Source organism: Dasypus novemcinctus, chromosome 11 (assembly GCF_030445035.2).
Source record: "Dasypus novemcinctus isolate mDasNov1 chromosome 11, mDasNov1.1.hap2, whole genome shotgun sequence".
Classification (NCBI taxonomy): domain Eukaryota; kingdom Metazoa; phylum Chordata; class Mammalia; order Cingulata; family Dasypodidae; genus Dasypus; species Dasypus novemcinctus.
The window spans coordinates 5,853,530-5,877,797 of NC_080683.1; the positions used below are offsets into that span (position 1 = coordinate 5,853,530).

Below are 24,268 nucleotides of genomic sequence, written 5' to 3' on the forward strand. Positions count from 1 at the left end.
TTTTCTTTCTGGAGTAATGAAAATGTTCTAAAATTGATTGTGGTGGTGGATGCACAACTCTGTGATTATCCTGAGGGCCACTGGTTGTACACTTTGCATGGACTGTATGAGATGGGGATATATCTCAATAAAATTGCTTCTAAAAAGTAAGTTTCTGCTCAAAGCCACCCACGTTACCTGGAAGGGGGAGTCCCTAACCAAGAACGCTTCAGCAGAGAGGATGGGATTGCTGTCTACTGCGTCCCTGGCCTCTGGAAGGCTGCTTGCTCGCTTCCTACGACGGGCAGCTCACCACTCCACACGCAGCCCACTCCAGCTCTGGTGTTGCCGGGCTTTTCGGGACTGAGCTGGAGTCTGCCTTCCTGTCACTTCCACACAGTCCTGGTTCTGCTCTCCAGGGCCCCAGAGACCCAGCCTGCGTCCCCATCTGGAAGGAACCAAGGGCACTCCCCGACGCCCTGCTGAACGCGCCATCCCCTGGCTGTGTGGGGACACAGCTGCTCCCGCGCCCACACGCCTGGGCCCCAGCAGGACTCCCCGGGAACATGAGCCAGGACACGGGATACCTGCGCCGGCGGGAGCCCAGGCCCTCACGTGCTCCGGCTGCCTCACTGACCCCCACTCTCCCCGCTCCCCCTCGGTTCCCTCCCCCCACCCGTCTCCTGAGCACCCTGAGCCCACCCAGCCTCCCAGCCCTGCGCTCGCCAAGCTGCCCATTCCCCACAGATCCACAGAACGTGTTCTTCTCCTCCATTCACGTATTCGACCAAAGGTCACCTTCCCAGCAAGGCTGTCCTGGACATCTCACCTACAACAGCCCCCCGCCCCCTCCACTCCCCCCGACTTCCATTCTCCCTGTGGACACATCTGGCCGGGCTCGCTCCTGTGTCCTGCAGCCCTGGCGGCCACCGGGGCCAGGTGGTCAGAATGAAGCCACCAGCCCAGGCGCAGGGCCGTCACCCTGCCTGTAGCTCCCCACCGCGCAGCCCCTCCCCTCGGCTCAGGCCTGGGGAGGGGGAGGAGGAAGGGAGGTCCTCCTGGAGGCCTGAGGGCCAGCGCCCGCCAGGCGCCCCCTCGGCGAGCGGTTCCTCTCCAGGGGAAGCCGGGCCGCTCCCGGCCGCAAGAGGCCAGCGAGCCAGATCCCGGCCCTCAGCCCCGGCACCCGGGGCTGCCAAGGCCGGGAGGGCAGCCCGGATAATCCGATCTCACGCTTCAGGGCATCTGCTGGTGGCCGCAAGGGTCAGGGAATGCACACGCAGGGCCCAGCAGAGGCTCGGGGTCGGCCCGCCCCAGGACCCGCCCAGGGAGGTCCCGTGAAAGGCCAGCACACTCGTGCCCTCACATGCGTGCACACACACACGCCAAGTACACCCAGGGACCCAGACACGCTCTCCCTCGCGCACACACGCAGAAGTGCCTTCTGAGTCACACACACACAAGCACGCTCAGAGACACCCACCGCACACCAAGTGCGCCGTGCACACAGCATTCCTCGAGCCATCCCCGCACACACGCTCAGGGACACCACCTCACACGGGTGTGCCCGGTGCACACGGTGGGCAGGCTCTCCCTGGGCCCCACAGGGGTATTCCTGGGTACACGAGCACACACTCACTGACCGTGGCTCACAGCAATAAACACACCCACCTGCACACACACAGGTACCGGCAGAGGCAGATCCCCGGGGCGGTCAGGGGGATGCGAGCGTGTCCATAACCCCCCAGATCTCGCCGCCCTGCCCAGCTGCCCGCCAACAGGCCGCCTGCCTCCCCCAGGCCCACCAGCCCAGGGGCAGGCTTTCTGCAGAGCTGGAGCCTGCCAATGGGAGAGGCTGGCAGGGGCAGAGTCTAGGGTGGGCAAGAGCTGATGAAACAGCAAAGGGTCAGGTGGGCAGAGGCCAGGTGGCAGGGGGGTGTGGGGACTGAGGGCACCCAGCGCCAACTTCCTACAGGGTTTGACCAAAGACCGCTGGGCACGAACTTCATGCAGTCCTTCATTTGGTCACTTAACAAGCATTTACCCGTGCCTGCCATTTGCCCACGCCATGTTTCCAGGCAAGCAGGTGCCAACCGCGCTGGGTAAGAGAGGGAAGGGCAGGGGGCCATGGGGTCCCTGAGGGGGGGGCCTCCACCTCCTCGGGCCCGCATGGGGGTGAGAGGCCTTCCAGGGGGGTTTCAGAGGCCTTCACCACACCCTGAGGCGCCCTTACCATGGGTTCCAGGCTGCCACGCTCACCGGCCTGTGTGGCTCCCTTGGGGTATCGGTGGGGGGAGGACAGCTGGAGGGGGCTAGAGTTGGCAGCCCCACCCACTGCCCAGAGCACCAGCCCACCAGCCCACTGGCATTGCAGCGGGGGAGAGGGTGGCAGAGCAGCCCCCACCTGCTCCACTCCCTGGCTGCCCCGCTCCTCCAGGAGGCTGCCGCGAGGAACGGCCACAAGAGTAGGGGGCCTGCCCAGGGACCCCAAGGGGGCGCGCTGTCCCCTGCCCCTGTTTGCACCTAATTCACTGTATTGGAAATGGGGGCAGGATCACTCCCCTAGAGCCCACAGGCTGGACCGGAGAGGAGAAAGCAGCGTGCTGTAATTTGTTTTAATAATCCTGCTGAGCTGGGAGAAAATTAACAAATGAGAAGCCAGTTCAAAATTAATCAAACTTCTCCCTGTCCATCCCCCGCCTCCACCTTCCATCTTAATGAAGGTTATTTATCCAATGAGCGATAAAACATGGAATTAAATTAAACAGGCCCTTTCTTTTCCTCCTCTCCACCGCCTCCGGGAGGCCTGCCTCTCCCACCTTACAGCTCTATAAGCTGCACCGCGCAGACCACGGCAGGTCGGCGAGTCCAGAAGCCAGGCAGAGGGGCTTCCCCAGGGGCCCCTCAATTAGCTCACTCCCTGTTGGGTCTTACTGCCAACTCTCTGCCAAAGATATGCCCGGCGGCAGGGCAGAGGCTTGTCTGACAGTTTCTTTGGTGGGAAGAGAGGGGTCTGGAAGATGGAGGATATGAATAGCCCCCCCCCAAATGGTGCCCACAGTAGGTTCCAGCTAGAACTCTACCCTGGCCCCATCTGCCCGGTGGGAAGGTGCTGGGAAGGGGTCCAGAGAATACTTCAAACTCCCCAGTCCACCAGAGCTCTGTCCGGCAGGATCAGGTCCACTCTCTTGCCCAGCCCCCTCCCCACTTGTTCAGCATGCCGCCAGCCCTGTTCCATCCACGCCAGACAAGCTGCCCTTCCCAAACACGCCTGCACCTCCACCCCAGCCCTCCCACACCCCAACTTGAGCTGTGACGTGCGTGTCTCGCCTCCTTGCCCAGGAAAGACCCAAATTTATTCACTCTGGCACCCTTTCCCATCCCCACCACCTGCTCCGGTCTCTTGCGCTAACTTAAAGCTCCAAAAATATTTGCTGGATTAAATGGAACCGGCTCAAACGCAGCCCAGGGAAAGTACCCATTAGGGAGGGCCTTTCTTCCAGGTTGCAGGCATTTCAGGCTGACCTGAGGACAAATGGACCTTTAAGTGCCACTTAAATCACAGGTCCCAGGAGCAGCTGGCCCCACATTCCACTACATTCTCCCGGGGGGGGGGGGGGGGGGGGGTTGCCTGAGAAGAAACCTAGCCGCCAGGGCTGAGAGGTGACCAGGCTCCTGTCAACTGGCCATGCTCTGCCTCTGGTCCCGCCACCAGCCCGTAACAGCAGCTCCGGGTCCGCACAGCAGTTTGCAGGTGTGTGAGCACGTGTGGCCGCCCCCGTGGGTGAGGACAGCAGGCCAAACACAGCCACCGCTGAATTATTTATTCCGTACATTGTTAGCGCAGTAGAGAGAGCAACCGTGTCTGCAGGCTTCAATTAAAATATCAAGGCACCCGCACCGTCTGTCCGGCCACATGCCCGCTCCCACCACACTGGCAGGATTGCTGCGCCCGGGACGCGGAAGCCCCGCCCCCGCAGGAAGGGCTGCTTCAGCACCGCGGACAGCGGCCGCCCCAGCTCCTCTGCGCCTGCGCGGTGAACTGCACCCCCGAGGCTGCCCAGAGGCACGCGGCGGACCTTTCAGGGCTCTAAAAGACCATTTAGCAAATCGATGGCTGCCTTTCCAGCTTCCCAGAGGAGCCGTGGGACCAGACGTGCTGGATCTGGGCCCAACCCCAATCCTCCGCCCTTCTTAAAAGGCTTCGGGCTGGAAACTTCGAGGTTTTCACCCCAGCTCTTCTCCGAGCGCCAGGAGGAGCTCTGGACTCGGGTCACCTCCCCGCACTCCCTTTTGCTCACTCAAAAAATGCACATGACGGCGGCCCAGCTGTGTTCCTCCAGAGGTTGTCACAAATAATGGAAAATGATTTTAAAAAGTCAAAAATGAGGGAAGCGGATGTGGCTCAAGCGGTCGAGCGCCTGCTTCCCACATGGAAGGCCCTGGGTCCCGTTCCCAGAGCCTCCTAAAACAAACAAACAAAAACAACAAGCAAAACAAATGAAAAAACTAACTCAGGGCAGTCCATGTGGCTCAGTGGTTGAGCGCCAGCTTCCCACACACCATCCCGGGTTCAACCCCCAGGCCCCAAACCTCAAAAAAAATTTTTTTAAGTTAAAAATGAAATATGAATATGGACATGCCCGAAGAGGGTTTTACAAGTGGGTCTCTGTGGCCTCGACGCCCCCCACCCCAACCTGGAAGTACTATTTCAGGATGTGAAGAGAGCTGACGGCTCCTGCAGGAGCTGGCGGGGCCACAAGCTAACTGGGTCACCCACGAGATTTAATTCAACAACCCTCCCACTAGGATACGAGGCTGAGTGAAATCAAAGTGGGCGAGCCGAGAAAAGAGCAAGAGCTTCCAAACACAAGCTGCCTCGCCGGGTGGGACGAGCACAGGCCTCGGGGGCCGGTGGCACCGCAGGCTCTGCCCCTGTCTGGACAGGCTCAGCGTCCTCACCTGAAAAAGGGGCGGGTGAGGCCGACTGCCCAGCACTTGTGTTAGACAGCACAGCGCCAGGCACCTAAAGTCAACCACTGGGTTTATTAAGCACCCACTACGTGCCAGGCCCTGGAGACAGACCCGATCTTCTGCAGACCTGACCCTCTAGTGACCAACACGGTTATCTACTCAGACGACGGGAGAGCGGGCATTCGAGACGCACCTTGAGACACAGGTGGTATTTCCAAAGCAAAAAAAGGTGGGAAGAAGGTGCAATCCCTTGGGCAGTACCTCCAAAAGCTAATCACACACGTAGCCTAGGAGCCAGAAATTCCACATATGTGTCTGCACGTGTATCCAAGAGAAGTGAGCACGTAGGCCTACAAAAAGACACACGCACGTGTTCACAGCAGCTTCATTCATAAGAGCCAAGCACAGGATTCAGGCCAAATGCCCAGCAGCAGCAGAATGGGTCAATAAACGATGGACTATTCAAACGATGATGCAATGGAATAGCACAGAGCAATGAAAAAGAGCAAATCACCGATACCCCCAACCACAGGCATCAACCTCCCAGACAACGTGAATGAAAGGAGCCAGACACGAAATTACTATATGATTCTATTGATATGAAGCTCAAAAACAGGCGAGACTCATCCTCGCCGATGGAAGGCAGGCTCCTGGGGGAGGGGGAGCTGACGAGGAGGGGCCCAAGGGGACTTTCTGGGCTGCTGGAAATGTTCTGTCTCCTGACGGTCATGCAGGTACACGCATCTGTAGCGGCTCACCAAGCTGGGCTCTCGGAATTTGTGCCTAACTGTGTATGACGTAGACTTCTTTGATTTTTTTATTTAAAGGAAAGGAAAGGTGGACAGAGCATTCGCAAGGGGTGGAGGGTACAGCAGAAGCAGGGGCTGGCAGATTGAAGGCTGGGGAGTGGGTTACAGAGTGGCCAGGGGACCCGGAACAGGACGCGGCAGGGCTGGGGAGAGGCACCGGGGGGTGAGGTGGGCCCGGCCGTGCTGAGCGGCAGCGTGAGGGTCTCTGCTCTCTGCTGGCCCAGCACCCCCCGGCCCCCTCCCTCAGCCGCCGCACTGGACTTAAACCCCTGAGCTTAATACCCAGGGGCCCTGGGCGCTTTCACCCCAAGCAGGAACAGACCGAAGCCCCCAGCCCGCCGCACCCGTTCAGCGGAGCACGTCGCTCCAGGCCAGGCCCCCGCGCGCGGCACCGCCGAGGCCACGTGGTTCTGCCTCCCACGCTCCACCTGCCACGTCCACCTCCCCACCCGCCCACACGAGCTCACCTGAGCACCTGTCTACCAGGAAAGCCGCTCCAATCCGGTAGGGCCCTCCCACCTCCTGCTTCCCACCTGGCAGCGCCCGAGGCCTCACTGTCACATCTCCTCCCGGAGAGAGGGGCCATCAGACGGGCAGAAACAGCCGAGGAAGCGGCCAGAGGCCCCGCACCCAGCCAGCCACCGTGAGACGCGGTCAACAAAGACAACGAGGCCCCCGCCGGGTGAGAGCGGAGCCGTTAAACGCCACGTTTCGAAGACCAGAAAGGATACTGGAAAATGCTCGCGACTGTAGCCTGGTGGACAAATGCTGGCTCCAGAGTCCTTTGGGTGTCTCCATCTCCACTTTGTAAATTACACAGAAGAAAGGCTGGACGAAAGCACACAACCGGAGCAAGGCTGTCATTCTAGACGGTGTGATGAATGGGCAGATTTAATTCGCCTCTTTATGCTTTTCTATTTTCTTCCAAATCCACGTCGACCATGCTGGCGTGTACAGCCACACCAACAGGGCACGCCAGGCCACGCTCATCCATCGGGCCAGCAAGGCCGACGCCCGCCGTGGCCCCACCTGCAAACACCTCCCACAGCCACCTGCACCCGGACCCACTGGCCTGAAAGGAGCTGCTGGTGCCTTCCAGCTGGTGGGGACAGCCCTGGGCCAGGAGGCTGGACCTTGCTCCTAAGCCCAGCTTTGATTCTAACTAGCTGAGTGGCCTTCCACACATTATCTAACTTCCCTGAGCCTCAGTTTCCTCATCTGTAAAACAGGGGACCCGTCCTGACCGCTCTGGAGTGCTGCTGTACAGAATGACCAAGAAGTGACTGGGAAAGATGATAAATTGTGAATTATTGTGACTGACCCCTGAGTTCCCTTTTCCAGATCTCCACCAGCCTTACGGCCCCATCACAGCTCCTAAGGAATGCTCAGCAGCCGCCTCCAGCAGGCACCTGGGCATTCCGAAAATCACAGGCCACCCTCACTGGCTGCCCCCCAAGATGTCTATAAAATATGCATATTTTTAAATGAACTGGAATCAAAGAAAAGCGAAGGAAAAATGCACCTCCTCTTTTAATAGCAAAATTTGGGGCCTGTAGTAGATCCTCAATAAACATTTGTCAAATAAATAAAACTCTACGAACTGGGACAAAACCTACTTCATTTGATGGAGTAGGGGAGACGTTCCTTGTGGAATCAGCTACCCGCTGCCCAACTTCCACCAGGCCCACCGCCTAGATTCTTTCAGGAACAGAGATTACTTTTTTCACCTCCCTCTTAAAATGTTTTTTAACATCTCTCCCTTAAAATATTTTTCACTCACCTCTCTAGATTCTGGGGGGGCCACAAAGAGAGGTGGAGGGCCAGTCCCTGATCTCGGGGACTTCCTCAGGTGGGGGGGACAAGAGAAGGTGAGAGCACCAACAAGGTGAACGGTCCCCAGAGGAGGAGGTTTGCGGCAGACATGAACGGGTAGGCTTTCAGTAAGGAAGCCCCGTCTCTTTCAAAGGGCGTCTGACCAGATGTGAAAAATTACTGTAATCAGTATGTACAATGAGCTCCAGTTGCCAAGACTTTCCCCTCATGTCGCTGTACACCTTGAGGTAGGAGAAATGAGGCAGTGGATTCCCTTACACTTAGGACCACGCCTACACAGAAAACAAAAGCAGGAGTTTCGAACCCCTCAAAAGAAGAGTTTCGAGCCCCTCCAGCAAGCAGTGGGAAAGCGCCAAGGGGACCCGGGTCCGGCCCTGCGCTGCTCCCACGATCCTCCATGAGAAGCCACGCAGAGGCCAGGTGAGGACCGGCTGCGGGGCCTCCCCTGGGCCACGCCCCGGTGGGCAGCAGAGGTGGAGGCCCAGCGCCCACCCCTCGCCGGCTGGAGAGCAAGGTGGCCATCACGACTACGAGCTCAGCCGCCCTCTGATCCAGCACTCCGCCGGAACTCGCCCACAGGAAGGTGCACAGCGGCCAGGGCACAGCATCATCCACAGCGTCATCCACAGCGGCCAGGGCACGGCGTCATCCACAGCGTCATCCACAGTGGCCAGGGCACGGCATCATCCACAGCGTCATCCACAGTGGCCAGGGCACGGCATCATCCACAGCGTCATCCACAGTGGCCAGGGCACGGCGTCATCCACAGCGTCATCCACAGTGGCCAGGGCACGGCATCATCCACAGCGTCATCCACAGTGGCCAGGGCACGGCATCATCCACAGCATCATCCACAGTGGCCAGGGCACGGCGTCATCCACAGCATCATCCACAGTGGCCAGGGCACGGCATCATCCACAGCGTCATCCACAGCAGCCAGGGCACGGCGTCATCCACAGCGGCCAGGGCACGGCGTCATCCACAGCGTCTTCCACAGCGTCATCCACAGCGTCATCCACAGCAGCCAGGGCACGGCGTCATCCACAGCGTCATCCACAGCGTCATCCACAGCGGCCAGGGCACGGTGTCATCCACAGCGTCATCCACAGCGGCCAGGGCACAGTGTCATCCACGGCGTCATCCACGGCGTCTTCCACGGCGTCATCCACAGCGTCTTCCACAGCGTCATCCACAGCGGCCAGGGCACGGTGTCATCCACAGCGTCATCCACAGCGGCCAGGGCACAGTGTCATCCACGGCGTCATCCACGGCGTCTTCCACGGCGTCATCCACGGCGTCATCCACGGCGTCATCCACAGCGTCATCCACAGCGGCCAGGGCACGGCGTCATCCACAGCGGCCAGGGCACGGCGTCATCCACAGCGTCTTCCACAGCGTCATCCACAGAGTCATCCACAGCAGCCAGGGCACGGCGTCATCCACAGCGTCATCCACAGCGGCCAGGGCACAGCGTCATCCACAGCGTCTTCCACAGCGTCATCCACAGCGGCCAGGGCACGGTGTCATCCACAGTGTCATCCACAGCGGCCAGGGCACAGTGTCATCCACGGCGTCATCCACGGCGTCATCCACGGCGTCATCCACGCGGGGCCCAGGAGGGGAAGGAGCCTCCGTGCCTGGCACGAGGCCAGAGGCAGGGACCACCACGCGGCTACACGAAGGAAAGGACCGCGCCGCGCACCGGGGAGACCGACCTCCAAGCGCGCTGCAGAGCTGACCGCGCACGCGCCGCCCGGCGTGGACAGGTGGGAGTGCGTCTGTAAGCACAGGAGACCTCCAAGAGAGCGGCGCCCCGGGGCTGGGCCGCGAGCTGTGCAAGCCGGAATCCCTCCAAGGACAGGGAGGAGTGGCTGCCTCCAGGGCACAGCCTTCTGCTCCCCAAAATACAGAGCATTTGCAATCACGTTTAGGTGGATAAAAGGTTCCTTCAGGGGCGAGAGGCACCTTTAAGGGAGACCTCAGGCTGCCACCCCCACACACACCAGCCTCGGTGCCTGCAGGTTCACGAGAAGCCAGGCTTGGCCAGCCCGGGGTGGGGCCCCTGGCCGGGAGCGGGTGCGGGGAGAAGGGGTCACCCCGGGTGTCCAGGCCGACAGAGCCGGCCCCAGCAGGCGTGGCCCGGGCAGGTGAGGTGCTGCTCTCCTCCTCCTGGGTTTGTTGTACTTTCCTAATTGATTTTGTGTCTGTGTCACCAGGATACTAGGACCATCTTAGAAAACCTCTTAAGCAATTTAAAATAATCAAAGTACTTAGGAGGCACTTAACATTTCCTCACACTTCAGGCTTCCCATAAACCCCTTGCAGCTGCAGCGAAGCGCAGTCTGGGGTGACCGCTGCGGGAGCGGTGGACGCGGCTGTGGGTCAGGCCAGCGCACAGGGCGGGACCCACACTCCTCCCCGGCTCGGCAAGTGCTCCTCCCGCCGCCCGCCATGACCCCGCGGGCCCGCCCCACGCCCTCCACCTAGCCAGTGCGTGTCAGCGTTAGCTGTGCCCGCCTACAGGAAGCTCTCCCTGATACCCCTACCCCCAGCTGGCTGTAGGGCCTCTGCTGCATTCCCAGGGCACTTTGGAGGCCCTGTTGTAGCAGTGCCCCTTTGGCTCCTGGGAGGCAGGGTCCTTGGCCCATACTCTGTGTTTCTAAAGCACAACATCTGGGAAGTGGACGTGGCTCAACTGATAGGGCGTCCACCTACCAAATGGGAGGTCCAGGGTTCAAACCCCAGGCCTCCTGACCCATGTGGAGCTGGCCCATGCGCAGTGCTGATGCGCACAAGGAGTGCCATGCCATGCAGGGGTGTCCCCCGCGTAGGGGAACCCCCACGTATGAAGAGTGTGCCCCGTAAGGAGAGCCATCCTGCATGAAAAAAGCACAGTCTGCCCAGGAATGGCGCCACACATACAGAGAGCTGACGCAGCAAGATGACGCAACACAAAGAGACACAGATTCCCAGTGCCGCTGATTCGGCTCAACTGATAGAGCGTCCGCCTACCACATGGGAGGTCCGCGGTTCAAACCCCGGGCCTCCTGACCCGTGTGGAGCTGGCCATGCGCAGTGCTGATGCGCGCAAGGAGTGCCCTGCCACACAGGGGTGTCCACCACGTAGGGGAGCCCCATGCACAAGGAGTGCGCCCCGCACTGAGCCGCCCCACATGAGAAAAGAGCAGTCCACCCAGCAGCAGTGCTGCACACAGGGAGAGCAAGTTGACGCAACAAAAAGAGACAGATTCCCGGTGCCACCGACAAGAATGCAAGTGGACACAGAAGAACACACAGCGAATGGACACAGAGAGCAGACAACGGGGGCGAGTGGGTGGGAAAGAGGGGGAGCAGAGAAGAGAAATAAATTTAAAAAATAAATCTTTTTTAAAAAGAAGCACAATGCCTGCACAATGCATGGTCCATGACGCCCGCTGAACAAAATAATGAACGGACACAGGACCCCCCCGGTGGAAACCAAGGGCACGCAATCCCCCTCTGGACAAAGCCAGAGCTCAGCCTGGCTGCAACAAACCTGGGCACATCACAGGCTCAAAACCGCCCCGCTCCAACCCCAGGGGAGGCGAGCCTGACCCTGCCTGGGTCCTCACTGCCATCCTTGTCCATTTTACAGATGAGGACACCCAGGCCCAGAGAGGTGCAGCAACCAGCCTAGAGCCGCACAGCAGCAGTGGACTGTGGGGGCCTCCCAGTACAGATCCGAGAAGCCCCTGAGGCGCTTGAGAAAACTCAGACCCTGCACCCCAAGGGTCTCAACGAGTGGGGCTGGCCTAGGCCCAGGAACCCGGGAAAAGCTGGGTTCTCACAAGCCCCTGGGAGCCTCAGGACACTCCCCTCAGCCGGCACCGCCATCCCGAGGCGCGAGCTGGGAGAAACGCCCCCGAGAGCACGAGGAGACCCTGGCAAGCACGGCCACGCAGCGCTGGGCCTAAAGCCAGAAAAACAAGCTGGGAACGACCCCGGGGACTCCAGGAGGAAGGTGAGGGGGCATGGAGTACGGCACGGCCAGGAAAACAGCAGGCCACGGAGCAATGGGGCGCGGAGCAGAAAAAGGACACGCCGAGAACCCACGCAGTATGACCCTGTTTTATCAAGCTCAAAGCACGCAGAACACATCTAAAGAGTATTCGCGGACGTGCACACATACATGGAGCTAAGTGCGCAGGAATCAACAACACACACGAGACAGGACAGGGGTCGCCTCTGAGGAGGAAGGCAAGAGAGCGAGCTGAGCTGGCGCAAGCAGGCACCTCCGATGACATGCGCAACATTTTAGTTCTCAAAATGAAAACAACTTTTGACTTTATTACAGCAAAATAGCAATATTTGGCCAAGCCGGGGGGCAGATCCAGGGCAGTTTGTTATGCCATTCTCACTAATTTTCCATAGGCTGGAAATAGTTCCTTATGAAAACACACAAAAGTCTTGTGAGAGCAACCCTTCGTGTCAGATCAATAAAAACAATAAAAGGCAAGGCAGGGGGGCCGACGGGACTCGGTGGTTGAGCGCCGGCCTCCACACACGAGGTCCCCGGTTCGATCCCTGGCCCTGGTATCTCAAAAAAAAAAAAAAAAGGACACCCCACTTCCTGCTGGAGGGTGCTCTCAGAACCCCCTGGGCCTCGCCCTCTGCGGCTGTCCTGGGGTGGGTGCACGTGGCGTCCCTAACCGCAGGAGGACCTGGGCCTGGCAGGAGGGAGGCGGCCCTGGGTGGGGAGGAGGCTGCAGAGCGCAGCAGCACCCCCACTCCGCGGGGAGACAGAGGGTAAGGCTGCCTCATTCTCTCCCCGGCGCCGCATCCCCAGGGGACAGGCGGGAGGTAAGTGGGGCCTCGCTTTACTGCGCAGCCCTGACCAGAGTCGCCGCAGCACCCATTAGGGGCGCCCAGCGGGCTCCCTCCCTCCAGGACATTTCAGCTATAAAGAGTTTTAAATCCCACTTAGGCCCTGGGGCCGGCTGGAGAGCAGGAGGCAGCCTCTGCCAGCCCCACTCCCACCTGCGCTGCGCCGGAGGCCGGCTGAGCCAGGGAGAAGGGAGGCCTGAGACAGCAGGCGGGAATGAGGGGAGGGGGCAGGGAGAAGACCCCAGCCGCCTCCTCACAGGAGACCCACTTCACAACATCGCATTGTCCCAGGCGATACTCACAACCAGCCTCAGAGAGGGTCAGGGACCTGCCCAAGGTCACACAGCCAATGAAGACAGAGCTGGGATTGGAACCCATGCTGCCATTTTCCCTTTCGGAGCGGGGTCCCGCCCCCGTCACCACAGCGCCCGCCGGGAAGGGAGGAGGCAGGGCCAGCCCTCATCATCCCATGGGTGGTGAGAGCAGAGCCTTGTCTGAGGCCAGGCAACACTTTCAAGGGGAAGTTTCCAGGTCACTGTGGGGGACACCCCGAGTCGGGGGCGGTGGGCTCAGGGCCCACCAGGAAGTGGGGCAGCCGTGCCATAATCCAGGTGGGAGGCAAGCGGGCAGCCCGCGGGCCCGAGGCGGGCCTGGCCAGGAGCAGGGGGGCTGGCCAGCAGCTCCCGCGTCCTGCTCCCCCCTACAGGGCACCAGGCTCCAACAGAGACAGCAGCCCCAAGACGCCGGAGACGGGGGTCCGAGAGCGGCGGTGGGGAGAGAGACGGCAGGGCACCAAGGCACGTGCAGGGAGCCAGGCAGGCGGAGGTGCAGGGGCACGGAGCGAGAGGGAGCAGGTGCACGGAGCGAGAGGGAGAAGACCGAGGCTGTCGCGGCTCCCCCCGCAACACAGCCGCCCCCCACGGCTCTCCGCGGCAGCCACGGGACCAAGAAGCGAGGCCTGAGCCCCGTCTCCTCGCCCCAGCCCAGATCTGCTCCAGCGAGCAGCAAGCTTAAAGGTCAATTGGAATATAAAGTAGAATGCGCCTCCTTTTCATTTCTAACTTGTCTGGGTCATAAAAATGCTCGTTGAATAAATTGGGAGGAAAATGAAAAGTCTGCAGCTTTGGGTCGGGGGTGGGTGTGAGGCCGGCGGGCAAGTGGGTCCCACCCCCCCAGCCTCCCCCGCCGGCACGGATGCCTGTCGCTCAGGCCCAAAGCTGGGGGCTCCCTGACTTGCCCGTCTGTCTCTGGGCCAGGCCCTGGGGCTGGGGGTGGGGGGCTGACCGAGAGGGTTCCTGCCCCAATCCCGCCCTGGGTGGTGGGGAGATCCACAGGGGCACGCGGGAGACCTCCCGGGACCACCCCGCCCCCGGGCGTCCGGAAGGCGGCGGGCACCTGAGCAGGGCCTTTTGAAGGAGGTAAGCTCTGCCCGCCGGGCACAGAACGCCGCCCAGGAGGACGACAGCCGGGCAGGCTGGCTCCAGGGCAGGGGAGAGCAATGCCGGGCGCGCAGCTGCGCCTCCTGCCGCAGGAAAGGCTCCCGGCGAGGAGTGGGCGGCCCCCCTAAGCCAGCGCCCTCCCGGACACGGGGTGGGCGCCCACCAAGCACGCCGTGAGCGCGCAGCCAGACCGGGTCCGCAAGGCGGCCCCCTCCCCGGGCGCGGGCGCTCCACTGATGGGGGCAGGGGCTCGCAGTGGGGCCGCGGGAGGCCCAGGACCCTCGCGCGGGGGCTGCAGTCCTCCCTCCGCAAGGCCTGCCCTCCCGCTCCCCGACCTCGCCTGCCCTCCACGCTCAGGTCACACCCGTCCCCTCCCCCAGCCCCTCAGCAGGAGCCGCTCCGTGGGCAGGAGACTGGGCTGTTACCAAGCCCCTCTGAGCGCCCACCAGCTCCCCACCACCCCGTCCTCGTCCGCTCTCTAGGCACCGCACCCCGAAAGCCATTTGGCAGATGAGTTGAGTGAGGTCCAGAGAGGCTATGTCACCTCCCTGGGGTCACCCAGCCAGGAAGAGCTGGCTAGCGGCCCGGGCGGCCCACCACGGCTGGGCACGCGGCCGAGGCCCAGGTACTGCCCTGAGCGCGCGCTCTGCGTTCCCCGTTCAACCGTCCCAGTGCCCTAGGAGGTGGGGGCTACAGCCGTCGCCGCCGTGCAGCCGAGAAACCGAGGCACAGAAAGGCAGAGCCCCGCCCCCAGACCTCGCAGAGCCCAGGCTCCAGCCACCTGGGTGACAGCCCACTGGCCGGCCTCTCACCTACCCCCAGCACCCAGCTCTGCCCTTCCTCTGGCAGGGTGGGAGTGGGGCCAGCAGGCAGGTAAAAGGGGAGGGGGTGACCTGGGCGGGGGGAGGTCAGCAGGGTGGGAGCAGGGGAAAGAACAAGCCCCCCCATGGACTCTGCCCTCTGCCTCCCCCCCCATGACCTCTGCAGCTTTACACGGGCAAACCTCCTCCCACAACACCCTTCACCGTGAGGCGTGGGATGTGGGTTTGGAGCCCCCTCCGCCCTCCTCTCTCTGCTCCCGCAGATGCTCCCGAGCTCCTAGGTCAAATCGCCGTGTCCTACAGCCCTGCCTCAGGGCCTCTGTGCTTGCTGTTCCTTCTACCTGGAACGGCCTCCTCCCGACGTCCACGGATAGCCGCGCACATGCGCCAATCAGCCTCTGCACCAGTGTCCCCTCTTAAACAGGCGGCCCGCCGCCCTGTCCCCCTCATGGATCTCGTCGCCCCCGCCTGACGCCCTCCGCGTGCGCGTTTCAGCTGCTCGCTGCCCGCCTCCCCCTCCAACACGGAAGCCCCAGCAGAGCGAGGCCTCCGTCCATCCGGGGCTTTCTGGTTTACGAAGGGTCGCTCAGAAGGAGGGACCCTCCACCTGGCTGCACCTCATCACCCGGGGAGCCCAGGCTCCACCCCAGGCCGGTTACACCTGAATCTCGGGGTGGGGCCCGGCCCGGGTGCAGCCAGGGTGGAAGCCTGCTCTAGCCCAGGGCCGGGCTCGGAGTAGACGCTCAGGGCCGACTCGAATGAGGGAATGCAGAATGAACGAATGCATGGGTGAAGTCTACAGACTACACCAAGGCCCAGGAGGGAGAGAGGGAGCCCGCAGCCAGCAGCCACGAGCTCGAGGGCTCCCAGGCTCAGCCCACCTGAGGCCCTCCACAGGGCCCACACCTGGCTCAGGTGTCAGCCCCTACCTGGGCTCCCTGCAGGACATCTCCTGGGAGGGCTCCTCGGAGGCGCCCAAAGGCCTCCGTTGCCCCTTTTAACTCCACGACAACGAGCCCGTTTGCCGGACCGCAGTCCTGCCCGCTTCCCCTCCAGACTGAGAGGGCAGCTGACGGGCGGGCGCGTCCTGGAGAGGCCGGGCCGCGCTGGGCACCAGAGCACCCGGGAGGCCTGGGAGCACCGGGCCCAGCAGGGGGCTGCGGCCCCCATGTCTCCCAGCCGGGGTGGTCCGGGCGCAGACCTGGGACCCCTGGGCTATCAGCCGGGCCCAGGGCCGAGCACCCCAGGGCTCCTGAAGCCCCCGCGGACATGCGCTGCCAGGCTGTCCCCCCTGAGCAGCTCGGCGCCCGGGGGCAGGGGCAGGGGCGGGGGTGGAGCTCTGAGCCTCCCCGAGGCCGCCCTTCCCCTCCCAAACGCAGAGGGCCGCCTGGTCCTCTCCCTGGTCCTCAGCAAGCCTGCCCCCAGCACCTCTCCTCTCCTCCCCACCCTCAGGTGCCCGCTCTGGTAACACCTGCAGCCCCCCAGCGCCACGAAGGGCTCTGCCCACCGCACACCCCTGCCTCCCGCCGGCATCCGCACACCCGTTTAGATGCGTGGCCTGGGCTCAGAGAGCCCACACGGCAGGCAAGCACTGGGCAAGCGCTCCAGCCCGAGCCTGGTGGCCAAGGGCGGGCAGGAGAAGTGGGGGTTTTTTGTTGTTTTTTTTAAGGTACCACGGCTGCAGATTGAACCCAGGACCTCATTTGTGGGAAGCCGGCGCTCAGCCACTGAGTGCCACAGCTCCCCTGAGTTGGTTTTCTCATGTGTTTGCTTGCTGTTTTTTTGTTTCTAGGGGGCACCAGGGACGGGATCTAGGACCTCCTGTGTGGGAGGTGGGAGCTCGACGGCTCGAGTGATATCTGCTCCCGGGAGAGGTGGATTTGGTGCCACACAGCCTGGGTTCAAATCCCAGCTCCACCCCTTACTAGCTCCGTGATCCTGCGCAAGTTACTTAGCTTCTCTGTGCTTCGGTGTCCCCGTCTGTAAAAAGGGGGTAACTATTGCATGTCTACCTCACGGGGCTGCTCTGAGGATTAAGCTCTTAGGACGGTGCGGGGCCCAGGGTAAGTGCTTTGTAAATGTCGAGATTACTCATCTCGGTCCCCTCCCAGGGAGCCTCCTCTTTCACCCGGAGCATTTAAGTAGCAAACCCTGCTGGGACAAATTCCTAACAACAGCCTCAGGTGGAACCGGGGAGACCCTGTAACAGGCACAAAGCTCTAAGCAAAAGGGATTCCCCGAGCCAGTGAGGAGCTAGAGAAGGCGCTCTGGGCAAGAAACCACATCCACGGGGCTCTGGGGTCACCAGGGGAGTGGTGCTGAGGGCACGGGCCCGGCCCGACGTCAGGTGGGCCCGGCCACGCCACCCCCACGGGCTGGAGCTTGCCCGGGGCGCGGGGGGCAGCCCCAGACCGCAGCCGCCCCGCACGGCTCCTGGGGCCGTGGGGCCTGCAGACGCGTCACGCCATGCCCCATCCGTCCACCACCCCATGCGGCCGAGGCTTCCCAGGGCCACTGGGGCTGGCTGGGAGAACGAGGGCATTGCTCGTGGCCAAGGGCGGGGTCAGCCACAGGGTCTCGCTCCCACCTGCCGCGCTCTGTGGCTGGAGCGCCGAGGCCGCTGCAGATGGCATGGAAACGAATGGGTGCGACTGTGTCCCATAAAGCTTTATTTATGGACGCCGAAATACGAGTCTCGTATAATTTTCTCATGTCATGAAATACTATTTTCCTTTCGATTTCTTTAACGCTTTAAATATAGAAAGGCCACTCTTAGCTCCCGAGCCGTACAAAAGCAGGCAGTAAGCCAGATGTGGCCGCTGGGCCACAGGGTACCGACCCCTGGACGAGAGGGGGAGGCAAACAGGAAAATAAACACACAGGTATGAGTGCAAAGTGCGCCCTGTGCACCTGCAGCGGAATGGAAAGGATCCGGCCTCGTGCAGAGCTGGGAGAGAACACTCCAGACCAAGAGGACAGTAGGTGCAAAGGCCCTGGGATGGGAAAACAGCGGGGAATCTTCAAGGCACGCGGGGCAGGCGGGGGAGGGACCCCGGGATGTGGGTGGGGGCTTCGCTGTCAGGCAAGGGAGGGGCCTGCCTGGAAGCAAAGAGGCGAAAGCGCAGGGCGAGGGGTAAGGAGAGGGTCAGCTCCTAAACGCCTTCAGAAAGGGGAACCAGTGGGTTTGCTGGTGGGGAAAACGTGCAGCCGGAGAGAAGGGGCGTGCTCGAAGGCCCAGTGCTCCGGCCTGGGCGCTAGAAGGTCGGAGCCACAGTGAACACACTTTGAAGACACCAAAACCACATCCCCGACAGAATATCTTGTGTTATCTAAGCCACAAATTTCCCCCAGGAACCCCGGGCGAGACAGCAAGGGGCCGACCAGCAGAGCGATTCTCTAGAAGCAGCCGCACGTGGGCAGAGGGAAACGGCAGGGCCAGGCGGGCAGGGGGCGCCTCCCCGGTGCAGCCCGCCTGCCCGTCCGCCGACCCCCGCCTGCCCCCCTCCCGCCCTCCCCCCACTCCACCCCAGCCCCCCTTCCCATACCCCACCGTGGCGACAGCGGGAAAACTCGCCTTCTCCAAAAGTGCGGTTGGCTGCACAGCCCGGCACTGCGCGCGCCGCTCACGGTAGGAGGACACACGAGGCCCAGCAGATGGTGGGGCCGCGCTGGGATCAGCCGCAAAGGTCACCGGCTGTCACCGCCCGCCCCCTCCGGCCCCTTCTGCCTCGGCGGAGTCTCTCGCGCTAAGGGCCCGGATCCAAGCTGCGCAGTGACATTTCCTGTGGGCTGACTGTGCGCCAGGTGCCACGCTAGGCCTTTTCCAGGCTCTGACTCTCAATCCTCGCACCTTGCCTAGGAAGTTGGCAGCATTTTTTATGCCCCTTTTTACAAATGAGGAAACTGAGGCACAGAGAGGCTGAGCAACTTGCCCAGGTGGCCCAACCCCCCGCCGTCCGGCCCCCACTGCCCTGTGGCTGTATCCCTTCTCTGAGCCTCCATTTTCTTCCCTGCAAAATGAGTGAGGCAGGGAGCTGGGGTGGCTCAGGTGATTGAGCGCCTGCCTCCCACAGGGGAGGTCCCAGGTTCGGTTCCCAGCGACTCCTAACGAGAAGACGAGCAGACACAGAGAGCACACAGCGAATGGACACAGAGCAGACAGTGAGCGCAAACAATGAGCTGGGGGCGGGGATAAATAAAACAAATCTTAAAGAAAAAAAACATGAGTGAGAGACTCAACGACACGGTTTGGGTTTGAAAACCGCTTCCTTCCAGGGCACTGCCACGTGTTCTTTCTCCCCCCAGCAACGGCTGCTCTCGGTGAAAGCTCGTGTTGGCTCATTCACCCTACGGTGTAAACGACTGAGGGGGGCGAGCGGGGCCTCCAGCCCTGGCCTGCCTGCTCCAGAGCCGGGGCTGCACCCCCAGCGCCCACGCAGCGCGCAGGCTCTGGGATCCCCTCCAGGAGGCATTTTTCACACCTGTCCTGTCCCGGGAGAATGGAATCAAAATGAGCCCGAAGAGGTGGCTGGGAGCAGGGAAGTCAGGGGCGTAAGATGCTCCAAAGGCGGCGGATTCGGGTCCCCAGGGAAGGCCTGGGCTTGAGCGCCACGTCCGACCCAGTCTCCGTGGAAGGCGCGAGCCCTGGGGGCTGGGCACGGCTCCCCACTCGGCCCAGCCAGACCCGCGCCCTTTCCAGTTCTGACAGTGGTGAGTGCCGCTCACCCTGGCCCCGGCTGCACCCCATCAGCATTCTCCAGGCCGGAAATTACCCCTGCGTGCCCCGAAACCAAAACCCCTCTCCGAGCTGTGCATGGGAAATCCACCCTTTGGCGGCAGGAAAGCTGTGATCACAGCCTCCGCTGCCAAGCTCCCAGCAGGCCCCGATAATGCCCCAGCAGGGAGCGGGGAGAGGGGCCGTGAGCCCTCTGTAACAGACCCCGGCCAGGGCGGCCCCCCCGGGGCCATGGCGGGGGGGGGGGGGGGGGGGGGGGGGGCCCGCCCTGCCCCCGTGCCCTCCTTCACCCCCTCTCTCCTGAGGCCCCCGCTCCTGACCTCCCTCCCCAAAGCGCAATCTTTTTGCCTCCGTAAATGGCTTTTAAGTTTCTCACCCAGGCTCTCGTTTCTATCCGTTTAATTATTGAGGAGCCCTCTTGTCGCCAGCCTAGAACATTAGCGCAGTTAAAAGGGACCCGGAGGACGCAGACCGCAGCCCCGGGTCTCCCTCTGGCGCTCTCCGGCTCCCCGCCTCCACCGCCCCTCTCCTTTCCGGGCGGGCAGCAATCTCTCTCTCCTCTTGCTCTCTGCACAGCCGGGGGGCTCCTGACCCCCTGCCCCACCCCGCCTCTCGGGGGTCTGGGGAGGCACAGACAGAGCTGAGGCCACGTCCACACGCACACGTGAGCAGGTGGACAGAGGCCGAGGCACACCTGCGCGGCCCAGGCGGGTACATCACCTTGGCCCCGGCAACCCCACCTTTCCCGATCCTCCCAATTCCTCGGAGAAGCCACAGTCCTCTGTCTGGAGCACCTGTCTCACCCCAAAATATCTGGGTTTCCAAGAGCAGGCTTTAAGGCCTAGAGCTGCCAGCAATCATCCTTTGAACCCCGGCTTCGTGCAGCCACTCTGATGCTCGCCACCTCCCTATGAAGTGGGCTCTGGAGATGGGGGGGCGGGGACCCTCAGCGACGTCAAAGCCCCAAGGGCTGGGCCAGGCTGCTTTACCGTCTTTTTCCAAAACACGGAGCCACAGAAGGCGTTTAGTGAGATGCCCAGGTAAGGAGCTGCAGCAGCCGGCCTGGGTCCTGGGCCCTGCCCGGACAGGCTGCCGGGAGCCCCGGGCTCGTCCCCTCTGCCGGTCAGCAGGCTGCCGGGCCTCCCAGGCCTGAGCCCGGGGACGAGGCGATGACTCAGCTGCCCGGCCCGGGCGCTCCCAGCTCCTCCTCCCCTTCGGCTCTCCACTCCTCACTGCAAAAAGCTGGGAGAACGGGCGAGGACACCCTTCCCAAAACCTCCCCAGAGGAACCCTGGAGGCTGAGCAGGCGAGAACACAGCGCGCCCCGGGGGCTGAATTCCCTTCCCGTCTCCCGTTTCAGCTTAAGACGCACCCATTTGTCTTAAAATTAAAAGAGCGCCTTCGTCCCAAGCGTCCAGTAAAACCACAGCTCCAGGGAGACGCCCCTACGTGAGCACGTGAGGGCCACGACGGGGGTGGGGGGGACACAGGCGCTCGGCGGCCTGCAACAGGGAGGCCCAAGCGCAGCAAGCTCCACGCCCCCCACTCCCCCCCCCCCCCCCCCCCGCGGCCTCCAGCCTCCTTCCCTTCCTGCCCACCGCCGGTCCTCCTCCCCTTCTACCACCACCCCCCACCCCACCGCCAACACACAGACCCTCCCCTCCACTCGTGCCCACTTCTACCCCAGCCCCCGAGACGCCCCGAATGCCGGTGCATCGCAGGAGTTGGGCTGACGAGTTCTGGAAAGGGTTCGGGGAGCGGCACCCTGCCCCGGCTCTTCCCACCTGCAGCCCCCTGTGGGGCGTGCACCCTCACTCTGGAGCCTTCCTCGGTGCATCCCTTCCTCTTCCCTCCCCCCACTCTCCATTCTCCCTCCCCCCTCTCCACACACACACGCACAGAGCAAACCCGGCAGGCTCCGGGAGAGGAGCGGGCACATAATTATTGGTAAAATGCTGGTAATGTTTTTCTCTCCACCCGGTAGCTAGCAGTTGCTCTAGCAGCTTAGTGAAGCACTTGGCTCCAATTGAATTGCAAATCAGCAGCTCTTGCCCCAGGAAGAGAGGAAGGGAGGCGGCCAGAAGGGGGCAGGGAGGGATTCCAGGAAAAAAAAATAAAAGGAGAAAGGTGTTCGAGGAAGGAGAGCAGAAGGCAGGAGAGGAGAGCGGGAAGCTGGGAGGGGGCGAGGGCACCAGCAGCAGGGACCGCCTGCTCCCTCCAGCCTCCTTTCCCATCCCTGTCGCCAGCCTCTGCAGGTTTGGTCGCCCTTCGCTCGATCCAAAAAATCAGGTCACATTTTCTAACGATCATCTTGGGGCGGAGCTTCCTCGACGACCCAGAAGAAAACGGAACCGGACACTGCAATTATTTCAAAACGATGTCGAAACACAAGTCTCGCCCCTCCTTGGCAGTGTCCAGCATTTGTTCTCCCACTCCATCGAGCCGTCTGCTTTCTACCTGTCGACCTTTTTACCTGTCCCTTTGGCTGCCCGACTGCTTGTCTCCTCCCTTCCGTTGCTCCGCCGCGCTTGCTCTTCCTCCTCGGCTCAGGGCTCGACGGAGAGAAGAGCGGAGCTGACGGCGGAGCACCCTGCCGACCGACGTCGGTGCCAGCCAGCTCCACGCAGCGGGGCTCCCCCCCAGCGCCTCCCGCCCCGGGGCCCGGCCTCTGACCACAGGCCCGCACAGCGCAGCCCGGGAGCCCCCGGCTCACGCCCTCGGAATCACGCGGGGAAACTGAGGAAGGAGCGGGGCGGGGGGCGGGGCACTGACCTTGAAGAGGCGCAGGATGTTGGCCACCATGATGGAGACGGAGCTCCCGGAAGCGCCGATGACCCCCACCACGCGCTCGGGCCTGGTGACGATGGGCGGGCCGCCGCCGCCGCAGCGCACCTCGGTGCCGTCCTTCTCGATGAGCGCCTGCACGAAGGTCAGCGACTGCTCGAGGGCGTGGGTGTCCCTGGAGCAGGTGTCCAGGATGCGGGCGCCCAGCGTGATGTTGGGCAGCAGGTCCGGGTCGTTGTTGATGCGGTCCAGGGCGAAGAGCATGGCCTCCAGCCGGTGGATGCCCTTCTCCTTTTTGAGCTCCCCGCAGGCCTTGCCCTCCGAGCCCCGGCCGTGCACGGGGAACAGGCCCCCCAGCGTGAGGTCCCCGTCGATGCGGATGGAGTTCATGTGCGGGTGGCCCTTGGGCTTCCCCAGGGAGGGGGGAACCCAGGGGCCAGAGAGGCTGAGGAGCAGGCAGAGGGGCAGCCGGGCCCGCCACCAGCCCCAGCCGCTCTTCCCGGGCATCTTGGAGCGCCCTAGAGGCCCATGAACGGCGGGGCCTGGCCCCAGCCCTGGCGGGCCCCTGGCCGCGCGGCCTGGGGGGGCCCGGGCACAGCAGCTCCCGCGCGTCTCTCCGGGGCGGCGGCGTCAGCAGCGGGGCGGCCAGGGGCAGGCGCCGGGGCGAACCCTGCTGGAGCGCTCGCCCAGCTCCTCGGCGGCTGGGGCGCGGGGCTCAGCGGCCCGCACCGCCCATGCCCGCGGACGGCCGGGAGCGGCTGGCGTTGCAGGAGAGCTCTGGGCCCCGCGTCCCGCAGGCCGGTTCCGGGCGGAGGACGGTGGCTCGAGAAGGGCGCTCCCAGCTTGGCGTGTCTTGGCATCAAGGAGAAAGCAGCTCCGGTCCTCTCCTCCTACCGACCTTAGAGGGGAGAGAGGGAGGGAAAGAGGCTATCACAGGGGGGCCCAGCGCCCACATCGGCTACGCGGCTCTCCCATCGGGAGCCGCGGGGAGGGAAGGGCTGGAGGCTATCGCCAAAGACTCCACAGATGGCCTGCACTTGGCTTCCTCCGGCCGCCGCTCAACTCACGTTTAAATGGGGGAGCGTAGGCAGAAATTAGGTCATGTTTGAAGACTTCTGAAGGCCGGCGGCGGCTGCCATCAGCAGCCCCCACGTCACAGAGGACACTCCCCAGGGCAGGCTGAAGCTGGCGCGGGAGGCGAAGGGGCCTTTCTCCACCCCCAACCCCAGGCAGGTGCGGCAAGAAAGCAGGCCCACCCGGCCCTTCCCTGGGGCCCAGGGCTGCAACCCCATTTCAGAGACGAGAAAACTGAGGCCCGGAGCAGGAGAGCACGAGGCCCAGGTCACACAGGTACCGAGCAGCGGAATTCCAGTTAGAAGCCAGGTTTCCAAGCTCCCAGCCCTGGAGCAGTCACTCGTGGGCTCTTCAGGGACTCGGAGAAGACGGATGAGGTCCACTGGAGGAGAAACCAGCCTGAGCCTGGGGTGCCCCACACAAACCCGCCGGGCTGCTCACCCGGAGAGCCTACAGGGGGGGCGGGTTTCACAGGGTCACTCCCCTGCCGGAGGAACCAGGCAGGGGAGATCCAGCATCTGCTAAACAAGAGAAAGCCTCCTTGCTCCGCCTTCCCTCTCCCCTTCTGACTTTCTCTCTCAAACTCTCCCTTGCTCTTTCCCTCTCCCTGCACTTCCTCTCTCTGAGAGCCGGGCTCGGGTTACGGCTTTGAGCTACTGCACATTATTATGATCATTGTCATTATTATTGTTATTGTGATTAAATATTTATCTGCAAGGGCAGAGGAAAGAACACCAGCTCTTCCTCATTCTCACGGCTAATTTGGGCTAATTTCCCCTGAGGGCGCCTTCCCTCACCCCAGCCTTCCTGCTCCAGGCCAGCGGTCTCTCTCCCCTCACTTTAGGAGACCACAGGGCCAAGGGCTGGAGGGCGAGTCAGGGCTTGGCCGGGAGGCAGACCCCAAGGCCCTTGCCAGGGTTTTATCCAACACAGGCCAGCAAGCCACTGGCCCCTTCTGTG

At 62.6% G+C, this 24,268-nt stretch overlaps 1 protein-coding gene across 1 annotated transcript in view; it reads right to left on the bottom strand.

The window, feature by feature from the left end:
• GRM4 (glutamate metabotropic receptor 4) overlaps positions 1-24,268 on the bottom strand; it is a 118,221-nt gene that overhangs the window by 92,610 nt on the left and 1,343 nt on the right. Inside the window, 1 exon segment of the mRNA XM_058306583.1 lies at positions 22,223-23,132. Within this exon segment, the coding sequence (XP_058162566.1) occupies positions 22,223-22,741 (519 nt within the window). The 5' untranslated portion in view covers positions 22,742-23,132.